General features: G+C 32.5%; 2 protein-coding genes and 1 long non-coding RNA gene across 3 annotated transcripts; 2 read left to right on the top strand and 1 right to left on the bottom strand.

The window, feature by feature from the left end:
- The first annotated feature begins 216 nt into the window (after positions 1–216).
- On the top strand, positions 217–5,957 carry LOC103844651 (1-aminocyclopropane-1-carboxylate synthase 2). The gene is made up of 4 exons (XM_009121450.3): positions 217–3,250; positions 3,439–3,570; positions 3,910–4,070; positions 4,603–5,957. The coding sequence occupies exons 1-4, from the start codon at positions 3,071–3,073 to the stop codon at positions 5,627–5,629; spliced, it is 1,500 nt and encodes a 499-aa protein (XP_009119698.1). The 5' UTR covers positions 217–3,070; the 3' UTR covers positions 5,630–5,957.
- Positions 5,958–7,929: 1,972 nt separating this feature from the next.
- LOC103844652 (heavy metal-associated isoprenylated plant protein 39) lies at positions 7,930–9,850 on the bottom strand. The gene is made up of 3 exons (XM_009121452.2): positions 9,601–9,850; positions 9,234–9,312; positions 7,930–8,652 (listed from the first exon to the last, which is right to left on the bottom strand). Exons 1-3 carry the CDS (start codon positions 9,604–9,606, stop codon positions 8,201–8,203), a joined length of 537 nt encoding a protein of 178 aa, XP_009119700.1. The 5' UTR covers positions 9,607–9,850; the 3' UTR covers positions 7,930–8,200.
- LOC117128981 lies at positions 9,319–9,844 on the top strand. The gene is made up of 2 exons (XR_004452509.1): positions 9,319–9,587; positions 9,656–9,844. It is a non-coding gene; the product is annotated as an uncharacterized LOC117128981 (long non-coding RNA).
- Positions 9,851–12,731: the final 2,881 nt, after the last annotated feature.

Here is a 12,731-nt window from a genome sequence, read left to right as displayed (position 1 = left end):
TTATTCTCCTATTTCACTTTTTTATTCAGATATAATGTATTTACAAGTTTAAGATCACCTGATTTCAACAATTTTAGCTTGTGATCTACAAATTAAAAATAAAAAGAATCATTTTTTACTTCGAAATACAATAGTTGATCATATATGCATTACGAAAATAGTTTATGGAATAATATGATATTTTCTTGAAGTTTAATATTAACTATGTTATTTCTATTTAAAATTTGTATTTTAATATAACATTTTATTAGTTAATATTGTTGTAATATTTTATATATGTGCTTAGTTATTTACAAAACTTTTATGAATTTCAATTAATTATGACAAATATAAGAACCATAAGATAAAATATAAATAGTTTTGAAGTTAAGTTTGAAGTTTTGATTTTGGAGAATAACACTTTTAAACTTCAAATATAGAATTTTGAAAATTGAAAATAGAGTGTCTTTTTGGAGATTATCTAATCTCAAAATTAAAACAAATTAATGGTTCCTGATTTTGGTTTGGAAAGTGTAGAAATAGCAACTCCAAATGTTGACCTAAAGAAAAAGAATAGTTCCAAGTAGGAAAACTCATAAAAGTTGGTATCTTTGGTATATATTATTGAGATTTCATGTTCCCCTGCAATTGCTTTTCCCAGCAGTGCGTGCTTGAAAAAAGTTTGAGATTTTCTAAATTATTATTGGACATTAATATAAGAAGAGAAAAAACCAGATTTTAATACTAAGTATCTTTAGTCCAAAGACATCAATAAACCGAGGTTAAGAAAAACCTTTGTGTTCAAAGAAAACGATTATAGAATGAAAGAATTTTGACTTTAAAATTACTACGAGTCTACGAGGCGTCTGTTCACGTAGCCTTCTCGGGGGAATTTGCGGCGTGAAGTGCAAGTAAAATCACATAGATGTGACTTAAGGGTCCAATCCACCAATTTTATAACATATCATACATTCATACTGATCATTATCCCTGGTATAGTATAGTACTCTAAATATCAAATACGTATAGTAGTTATTTGCAGTTATGGATCTAAAAGTATTTTATATTAAGCGTATTAATTAATTCAAAATTATTTATTATAATATATTTATAACTTATATCTAAAATGTATCTCTTTATTTGTATTATATCAACAAGTCTGTCTAAAACTGTTTAAAACAAGTAACTATTAGTAAAGGTGCGGTATTGGATAGTGCTGATGCCAATGAACCATTGGGTGTCCCACCAGCCATGGAACTTGTCATCTCAAAGTCTCCATTACCATTCACTTCTGCCTCTCATGGTAGTTCCCTTACACAGCCTCAAGACCCGTTTGTAGCTGACGAATCAACACTGAGGTCACGAGGCGGTAGGCCATTAAAGCCATCTCAAAGGCTTAAAGAGATGGAATGGTTTACTATTGCAGGGAAAGGAAACATAGGCCCAGGTAGAACTCATCGCTAGGTTCACAACAAAGTCTTGTTAAGTGTTCCTACATGCTACTATGTTGCTTCCTTGTCTCTCGACTTTAAAACTGTTGCATGATGTTTTATCTTTGAATTCTAAGGTCCTTAAACCTTATCTATGTATCTTTCTAACATTTAAATTGAAAACCTTTCATCAAAAGAAAAATTAATAGTAAAAGCAATATTTATATTATTTAACATATACTTACATTTTTGTTACTAATATACAAAGTTTTTTAAGATGAACAAAAGTAAGTTAAGCACATATATAAAATGGAAAAATAAATAAACAAATGATCTCTATTCTAAAAAAATAATAATTAACTAACTGAAAGATACAGAAAATTTAAATTTAAATCTAAATTTCAAATATGTGTAGTAGATTTAGTAGTTAAATGTAACATAGTCATATTTATGAAACGAAGGAGTATAAATGCTTATTAAGAATAAATGAAGAGCCAAATAAGACATGTAAAACCATTTTTACAAACACAGTTAAATAAAAGTATTAAAAATAAATGTTAACTTTCATCTATCTTTTCATGCAAAAAAAATCTCAGTTCTATTCCATATTTTATTCTAAAATAGTATAAAAAATAGAATATAAACAAAAAATAAAAATATTATTTTATTTATGGAATAGTCTCATTCTTACTCCAAAATTCGTAATATGTTAACATTTTTGGTGGACTGGATGGTTTACTAACTTAAATCATCTGCTATAAAACACGTTTGAATTTAAATTCCACAACGCTCTATATTCAGCAGAAAAATATATTTTAGTTAAATACCTCTGCGTCTCGGTCAAACCTTTGGAATTATGTAGTCCACCTATATACATGTGCATGTTACAGGCCAAATGTTCATTACATAATTTACAATGTGACCAGTTTTCCTCTTCTTTTGAGTTTTGAATAATCAATTTTATACTACATGTTTTCATAATTTTCCTCTCTTTCTTTTATGCCATCAAATATTCTTCTCCACGCTACTCTTCTCTAACTTACTTGCTTGACTTCGTAGTCTATAAGAAGCTGCTTAGAAATAGCCTTCGGTTTAACTCAGTACACTGTACACGTATAACTTCCACCACTATTTCCCAATGGAATTTAATAATACAGCAGAAACCAATGCGAAACTATTGAAATACGACTACTTATGTATGTTATCGTATTTCACATTCGAAATATTATGTTTTTAAAAATACTAGATGTTTATTGTTTTATACAATACAGGTTGATCCTAGCAAAATTACTGAAATATGACAACTTTGGTTCACTTTACAAAAATCACATTTTGAAAATATAAACAGCTGTATTTCAAGAAAAAATATATATATATATAAACAGCTACGTATTTTGTTTTGGGTGGAGAATCTTCCTTGATTTTGCTTGTTCTTTTTCGATTGTTTCATCAAATCCGAACTCTTTTTCTTTGGGTAGGGGGGACCCCATATCAACTTTATTTGGTCTCCTCAGGGTTTTCATATAACCTAGCTCCTCTTTATAAACCACATACTCGTGCATCAATTAGTACAAACACCACAAAGGCTGTAAACGATCAATATTATTACCAGAAGAAGAAAAAAAACTGTAAGAAAGAAGTGATCAGAATCAAAACAACAAATGGGTTCTCTGATTAAGAGTGGCGGTGTAAGCGGTGCGATTTTGTCGCGGATAGCGACCAACGACCAACACGGAGAAAACTCAGAGTATTTTGATGGATGGAAAGCTTATGACAAAGATCCTTTTCATCTTTCTCGTAATCCCCACGGGATTATCCAAATGGGTCTTGCAGAGAATCAGGTATCTCCATATATTACAAATAATTAACCATTAAAGCATTACAAATTTACTCACTTAAACTCTCGTGTATAATTAGTATGACGGCGTCATATATCATTTAACACTTAATATATATCATTAACAAAATTTATAATTTGTTTTGCCAAAAAAATTATTTGATTGTTTATTTATTTCTATGAACTATACAGCTTTGTTTAGACTTGATCAAAGATTGGATCAAAGAGAACCCAAAAGCTTCTGTTTGCACCCCTGAGGGTGTTTATCAATTTAGCGACATCGCTAACTTCCAAGACTATCATGGCCTTAATGAGTTTAGACAGGTATATAGACTTAACTAATCATATTTCATCATGTCTAATATACGTAACGCACGCTTACGCACCTTTGGATATATCCTATTTTCGGACAACCATGCGCTTTGGTTTTCTTCGGTTTGAGTTCACGTCCAGTTTTCGAAAACGTTAAAAATATTTTTTTCCAGTTAATTCCCTTGGTTTTAAGTCAATTTTTGTCCCTGGTTTATTCACATATCGACAAAATAACCAAACATTTTATATATGGTGGCATCTAAACATCAATATAGATATGGAATGCATAGGATAAAGAAATCTAACTTTGCTATTTTCCGCATTTATTTAACCGAAGTTTTCAAATTGAAGGCAATTGCAAATTTCATGGGAAAAGCTAGAGGTGGAAGAGTAACGTTTGATCCGGAGAGGATAGTGATGAGTGGCGGTGCTACCGGAGCCAATGAAACAATTATGTTTTGCCTCGCCGATCCCGGCGATGTTTTTCTTGTTCCCTCTCCTTATTATGCCGCGTAAGTATTTTCATATTTTGACATTATATATTAGTGAACATTTTAATGTAAGGTTTTTAAAGTGTGTTTTAAAATTTCAGTATTATCTTAGCTACAAAATTTCACTATTATCTTGGCTGAAATTAGTATAAAAATAACACAAAAGAATACCATATGTTCTATTTGTTCAAAAAAAAAAATACCATATGTTCTATTTGAAGTGATAAAATTAAATAATGTTTTAGTTTGACTGGAAAATTGGAAATTGTTAAAATGATATTTCTTGTGAAAAAAGTCTTATGATTGTGAATAGTGTGAACGGTATAAAGAAAAGAAAGAAAAATGTTAGGGGAGATTTCATTAATGTAACTCTCACATACTTTTGGTTTTGGGTTAACAAATTCCAAATCAAAATGTGTTAATAGCTAAAAGTATCAAGTTTTGACTCTCTTCTCTACTTTTGACACACGTGTAAGGAATATAAATTCAACTTGATGGTCTTGATTCAACGAGTAAGCTCACAGACATCATTAAAATCTTTTTATTTTAACAGATTTGATAGAGACTTGAGGTGGCGTACAGGTGTCGAGATAGTTCCGGTTCACTGTTCCAGCTCCAACAACTTCAAATTAACCGTCGAGGCCGTGGAATGGGCCTACAAAAAAGCTGTACAGTCCAACAAGAACGTCAAAGGCCTACTCTTCACCAACCCATCAAATCCGCTCGGTACAATCTTAGACAAGGATACACTTAAGAACTTAGTCCGTTTCGTCACGAGGAATAACATTCACCTTGTCGTGGACGAGATCTATGCTGCCACCGTCTTCGCTGGAGAAAATTTTGCAAGCGTCGCCGAGGTGGTCAAAGACTTAGATAGCTCTGAAGTCAACGTTGACTTGATTCACATTGTCTATAGTCTCTCCAAAGACATGGGACTTCCCGGTTTTAGAGTTGGTATAGTCTATTCTTACAACGACTCGGTTGTGTCATGCGCAAGAAAAATGTCGAGTTTCGGACTAGTTTCGTCTCAGACACAGTTCATGCTTGCTTCGATGTTGTCGGATGATAGTTTCGTGGATAATTTCCTTATGGAAAGTTCAAAAAGATTAGGGATAAGGCATGGTGTTTTTACCCTAGGGCTCAAGAAAGCAGATATTAATTGCTTGATAAGCACTGCAGGTTTATTCGTGTGGATGGATCTGAGACATCTACTAAGAGTTCGTAACTCGTTTGAATCCGAGATCGAGCTTTGGCATATAATCATCGACAAAGTGAAGCTCAATGTTTCGCCCGGCTCTTCCTTCCAGTGCACGGAACCTGGTTGGTTTAGGGTTTGCTTTGCCAACATGGATGATGATACTCTCCATGTGGCGCTTCGACGGATCCAAGATTTCGTGTCCAAGAATAGCAACAAGACCGCTGAGAAAGCATCGGATAATGATCAGTTAATTCAGAGCAACAATGCTAAGAAGCAGAAATGGAAGCAGAGTAATCTCCGACTAAGTTTCCGACGACTTTACGAGGATGGACTCTCTTCGCCGGGGATAATGTCACCACATTCACCTCTTCTCCGAACATAAAACCATAATTGGATGAACTCGTCACCCCAAGTGTTAATTGATCTTTAATTAGTAAGTCGTTAAGCTTATGTTTTTTTTATTGTAAGATTTGCATCATTCAACTTCAACACTAGGGTTGATTATGACTACAAGCTTTTTTTCTGGGTCAAATTGTAACTTTTAAGATTTGTGTGCTTAGTTTCTTGCTGTTATTTTTTTCTCACTCAGGATTTGATCCATGGATTATCCTAGTGGTGCTGGTGTGTAGTATTTGTCCTTTTGGAAAGGTTTTCTTTAATTGTTGTGTGTAATAAATGAAATATTATACTTATCTATAATTGGGATACTACAGTTTATTAGTTGGGGAGGTTGATATGTACGTAATGGAGGATTTGTTAAGCTAATTATTCGATTTTTCTAGAACCATGTTTAGTTGTTCGGCCAATACGTCACACATGCATGCCACCATGCCTATTCTTTTTTAAAACAATTATTAAATGTACTTAATCCTGAACATTCTATATAATTGTGCCTTAGCCAATAATATGGTGGGTGTTGAAAGTTTCATCAGCAATTTAGCTGCACCATACATGATAAAAACCAAATTATTAAAATCATTACAAAGTGACAAATTTGCTAAGAATGTTCAGCTATCAAACATGATGACATCTCTAATTATGAATCGTCAGCTTGAATGAAACAAAAGATATGATTCAGCCTTTTTTTGGTAAACTACTAGCTAGTAGTTGTCGATTTCATAAATCTCAGATTGAGAAAGTTATTAAGCTGACGAGCCCATCTTTATACCAAACATATGTGTTTGTGTCTATTACTTTATTTATATGCTCTTAACACTTGGTAGGTAATGCTGAAGATAGGGCGTGCTTTGGACCGGCTCTTGGTTGATATTGATACCGTTCATACACGTATCAATCATACCAAATGATTTCAACGTGAGAACCCGGTGGTCTGATAATCAATTTCACAGTAAGAAAGTATAATAAATTACTTTATTAATGATCACACAAAGTTTTTCAGGTAATAATCAAAATAAAATAATATAAGACAAACCAAGATTTGATCTATCCGTATGCTCATTGGTGTTGCTGTAGTGTCATCACCCAAATTCTCGCTATAGTGCATAATTTTCTTAATAGTTTTATATATGACAAAAATCAAATTCGATATTTTTGGAAAATGATTCAATCCTTTTCACACAGAATAATAATATGTATCTAGATAAGTGTATGTATCTCGGTCCATTTACAATCATCAGCATTATTTTACGGAAGATAGACGTAATATATTTATTTGTTTCGTAGAAATACTGACATGGGCATATGTTTCTTTTTCCTTTGTAGTGAATAATTCTTTTTGGATTTATGGGAATTTACTTTGTCATGTATATTGCTCTAACTCATGATAATATATAGCAATAATAAAAAAAAAACAGCCAAAGTTTTTATATTTGATTTTCACATGCACATTTTAGGTGGCTACCAACCCAAAAGCATTCACATTTGCATTTGGTTTCAAGTTGAGCCAACTTGATCTATGACATTTATAATCCTTTTGGTTATGTGAAGACATATTATTCAATCTATTGAAAATGTCGTCAAGTTTTAGGTGTTGTTAGAAATAAAGAGTCAAAAACTTTAAATTTGATCGAAAAGTACATTTTAAAGAAAAGCAAAACCTAGAATCATATCTTTCTTTTTTTACATTTCTAAAAGTGACTCATCAGATGGTCATGAAGGCCACGCCCTTTCGCTTCGTGCAAAACAGAAGTAATTATAAATTAACAAATTGATCACATCATATTTACAGCTAAATGTTATAAGCCGCCCAACAACATTTATGCACCTAAACGTACACCCACATACGTTTTTAATATAATGGCTCTAATACATATTTTCTGTTTTGCAAATCTAATAATTATAAACATTATTTTGTCGAAGAATTTTCTTGAATTATCAAAGCTGAAAAAGATTATAAAGAATCAAACTAGAAACATAAACGAAGATTTGATTTTAACAGAAGCGCAGCACGAACTACATCATTGGAAAAGAAAGGGACATGGAAAAAGCCAGTAGCTTAGAAGAAAAGTACCCAAGAGAAATTGGTTTGTTGCGCTCACCGTTATTGATTTTGAGTAGTTATGTGACAGATAAAACATATATAGAATCCTAAAACTGTTTGCTATTTCGTCATAACATGGGATATTAATAAAATTATACACATAGAAGCACTCTAGTTAGTATTTCACAACTAAAATACGATATATATAACACCATCCTACTGTATATATACAAAAGTTCCCTTCAAAGTTCAAACAAACAAATAAACAATAGAAACTATAGTACATTCCAACGATATATATACACAAAACATATCATCGAAATAAGAACCTTTTTCGAAACATGAACTTAAATCCCCGCCCCCATTATGTAGGAAAAGAACATAAGTGATCTAATCCTAATCGACATATCTTAGTCTAAGATATATCCTCTATTTCTTATTCTTCTTCTTCAGTATAGATCGGTCCATCTTTTCACATTTTTCACCCAAATTATATTACATTATACATGTTTTTCAACATATAACGCAAGCGTTAGGGTTTTCCTCAATGCTTTGGGCGTAGTAATAAGTTGTTAGATGAGGATTATATGCTTTATACGCCTTTACAAGCTCCAATACATGATCTGGTGGTGGTGGTTGAGTCAGTGGCTGCGGTTGTGGTTGATCTTTCTTCTCTCCTTCCTTCTTATCGCCACCTTCTTTCTTCTCTTCTTCCTTCTTCGGAGCTTCTCCTTCCTTTTTACCTTCTTCTTTTGGAGCTTCTCCTTCTTTCTTCGGCGGCTCGCCACCACCTTCCTTTTTTGGCTCCTCCTTCTTCTCCTTTTCCGGCTCCTTTGCAGGTCCCACCAATATGATGTCCGTCGTCGGCCAATACTTCCTTAGCTTACTGACTACATTAACCGGATCCACGGTTCCTATCACCGTTAACTTCTTCTCTTTCATGTCCATTGCAATCGAATCGATACCTATTAAAAATAAGGTGAAAGTTACTACTATTATTTCCTTAAAACTATTTAAGTTTTTTCCCTATTGATAAAAGTCACCGCATTTTATTGACAATACTGATAAGTAAAGTAAAATACTGTGGATTAAAACAAACAAACAAAAAACAAACAAAAAATACTTGACATTTTATTATAATTGATGGGCACATCTTTCAATGAAGCTATAGTGGCCCTAGATGTGATTTTGTTCCAAAACTCTTTTTTTTTTAAAGCAATGGGTTTCATTTCACAAATAATTGAAATATGGCGCAACTTTTTACCGTGCCGTCACTGTTGAAAACGAGGAGACAGCTCTGTCAGAACAGCTCGTGATTGTTGAAAGAAAATTTATAACAATTTTCTTGTTTATACGTGTACCCCACCATACAAATCAGAAACTGAACCGGACCAAATTGACCGGAAACAAATGGTTTAATAGTTTGCTTAGAATTATAAGTGATAACTATACATAAAGAGATCTGTAATGTGTACCCTAACAATTTATTTTCTAGGAAACATGCTGACTGCTGAGAACGAAATAAATAACTGATGAGGATGATTACCTGGGAGAGTAGAAACTGTTTTAAGAGCTTTTTGTTTAGCCTTATTATCATCATGCAGATCCAACTTTAACACGATTTTCTGCACAATTATTACAGAAGACAGACAGTTTCAATGAGATTCAGTGAAATATATAGCTAAAGTGACGTGAGCACAAAGATGAGTAAACAAATCTTCTCTTTTCAGGTATACACAGATTTGAAGGTTTAAAAGAATACACTAAAAACACGACTGATGTGTGGCAGGGACATGCATGTGTTTATGTGTGTATGAACAAGAATCTAAACCCGTTTTCATATAGAACTTTAAGTACTAGGAATCAAATCTTGCATAGTGTAGAGAGAGAGAGAGAAAGAGTAAGAGATGAACCTTCATTGCTCTCTGTTTTTTTTTGGATTTGGCTTTTGTTTGCAGAGAGAGAGAGAGAGAGAGATGCAAAAGAAGATTGTCTCTTAGTTATTAGAGAAAACTGAGGATGAGAAGAAGAATGAAATAATAGGAAACTTTCGAAGATGATAAGAGAGATTGGACACTGATCTTTTTTATTAAAAAAATTCCTAAATCCTGACAACTACGGGAGATCAAGAGAGAGAGAGAGAGAGATGCATGCAGAGAAAAGAGTCTCTCAACAATAATGAATTGAATGAATGGTACGAGAGAGAGAGGGTTGAAGAGATCTTCTTTTTGAGCCATCTCATTCGCGTGAGATAAGGCGCGTGTCGTAATTACGTCTTCAAGTGCTGCTCGGCGTCATTTTACTTTCCGACCTTTGGTTTTTGTTGTTTCCTTTTTTTGACCCTTTGAAATTTATTTTTCACCTTATCCACGTCATTTTTCCTTTTTATATTATAAACCAATTCCTAACTTGATTTTTTTGTTTTTAATCTATTGATTGACATTAACGCAAATGGAAGTTTCAAAGTTGCAGACACTAGGAATTAGCCATAACAGAGCTAAAACAATGGTTAGCCTAAAGCGATACAACACCCTGCATAACGCCATAACTCCGATCACTTCTCCTGGTCAAAAACAAAGTACCACAACCTAACAGTACTCAACCATCAACAACTTTGTCAGGGTAACCTTGTAGAGGGGAGCTTCTCTCACTGTCAAAGATATGTCTGAGCCACACAGGAGCACCTGTTGCCACATAAGATCGAGTTCTCAGCTTTTTGGTTACACTTCTAGCAATGAGATCAGCCCTTCTATTGGTTACTCTTTCTTCTTTTTGGATTCTCCACCACACAACTTATTGCAAAGCTTCCAAAATCCACCGTCCCTGAGGTTTAAAAGATGGCCAAATTCCTAACTTGAAATTTTATAATTATATTTTTAATTCATGTATTTTTCTTTTTGGACGAGAATAAATTTATACTAGTTGTCTTTTTATACAATACAATGGTGCCGAGAGACATGTTGCAATATCCAATAAGGTTGTTGGTTGTTTATTCAGTTTTTTTTTCTTTGTAAATATGTAAAGGAAGACACAACAAAAGTTTTGTTATAGTGTATTTCATTACAATATCACTCTTTGAAATTATGTCTAAATCTACAATTCTATGATTGATTTTTCTCCTGAAATTTATACTATATTTCAAAAATTATCTAATAATTGAGTCCTCACTATCCCACCATCAGTTTCCCAGTTCTACACGAATTCGATTCCCCAAACAAAGACAAATAATATTCTCACAGCCAAAAATCTAATAAAATAAATTAATACAGAAACTACAAGCGTAGTGGGAAACAGCTACAATTTCCACGTGTGCGCCCACGTAAATTAATTTAATTTCTCTTTTAAATAATTTACGTCCACGATATATAGGTTCTTATATTTTTCGAAAATTCTAACAAAAATAGTAATAATGGATTGTGTTTGGGTCGCGCTTTAGCACACTGCGGGTTTAGCAAATGAGAAGATATTAGTGGGATATGGTTATTTAAAAAAGTCGGCTTCTAATAAATTCAAGAGATTAAATTCAACTTTTAGCATCCCGTCGATGCTTCCGATCTGGGCCGTTGAATCCTGGTCCTAGGAGTAGGAGGACTTGGGTAATAACCTCTTAACACTTCATCATTTATTCATTCATTTATAGCAAACTCTAGACGAGAAGATAATTCTATAGACAAAAATACTTTGCTTTATGGTTTGACCAAATTTAAATGGTTGATGGTTTGAAATTGAATATTGTACTTGCAGCCGCTAGTAATGGGTTTGCTAGTGTTGACATTTAAAATTACGTATAAGACGTTAAAGGTTTGCTAGTTTTGACATTTAAAATTACGTATAAGACGTTAAAGGTCTAACTCGTTTCATTTTAGGCTCCAATGGTAACTGCGGTTTAAGCGGTACGGGACAAACGGTTCAACTGCGGTATGGTTTTAACAGTTATAAAAAACATATAAGTATATGGTATATGCAGAGATTTTTGTTACTGTTAACTACGGAGCGGATGTAAACATTCGAAGCCTTAGTTTACTCCCTTTACTTGTCTCAGAAATGACGTCGTGCTACTTAGATAACGATAAGACTTTTTCAAATGCATTTATGGAAATACGTAAAAGGACATTAGATAGGGAGAGTATAGATTCCTTATAACTGTACATGTATAAAAAACAACGATCGATAAATTAAGGCAAAAACAAAGTATATCGTCAGTTAATTAATGTTTAAAGCATTATTATAATCCAGCGTCAGCGTAAATCCTGACTACGAATTAAATGATGATTAAAAGTTACGAAATGCATTTGTTTAGTTCAACCGATCAACTAACAAATGAGAATCTAAACTACAGTCAAAATCATACTGCATGATGCAAATTAAACAAGTAAAACCAACTAAGTAAACCTCCGACATGGATCTTAAGTTACGGGACATAAACATGAACTGAAAATTCTATAATAAAGTAGAACGTAATTAGTTTTTGATGCCTTAGAGCATCTCCAAAAGACACTCGATAACTTCAAATATGAAATTTTTTGCTCTCCAAAAAGGAACTTTAAAACTTCAAATTTGAAGTTTTAAGGAGTGAAACTCTATATTTGAAGTTTCACTATCCAAAACTTCAAATTTGAAGTTTCATATTTTTATTTGCATTTTGGTCCTTACAATTACACATCACATTTATGATTCATAAATATTTTCTTGTTTATTGTTTTAATCCTTATAAAAATGATATCTCATAAATATTTAAGTTTTGTTTACAAAATTTAAGTTTATACATAAAATTAAATAAAATTTTAAAATAAGATTTAAAATATTTAAAACTAAATTTAGATAACAAAAATATACAAAAGAAACTTAACAATTTTTTTTAAATAATTACATAAAGACATAACTATTGCACAAATTTAAATATTACAATAACACTAATAGTCATGTAAGTTTGAACCGAAACCTTCAAAATTTCTAAATATTGTCTAATTTTTTTTTTGTGTAATTGAAGATGGTTGTTGTTGATGATGATGTCTTTTCGTACAATTCTTTCTTGTTTATATTG

The sequence above is a fragment of the Brassica rapa genome, chromosome A10 (genome assembly GCF_000309985.2).
Source record: "Brassica rapa cultivar Chiifu-401-42 chromosome A10, CAAS_Brap_v3.01, whole genome shotgun sequence".
NCBI lineage: Eukaryota > Viridiplantae > Streptophyta > Magnoliopsida > Brassicales > Brassicaceae > Brassica > Brassica rapa.
The sequence above is the reverse complement of the archived record's forward strand: the minus strand, read 5'-3'. Positions and strand labels throughout refer to the sequence as shown.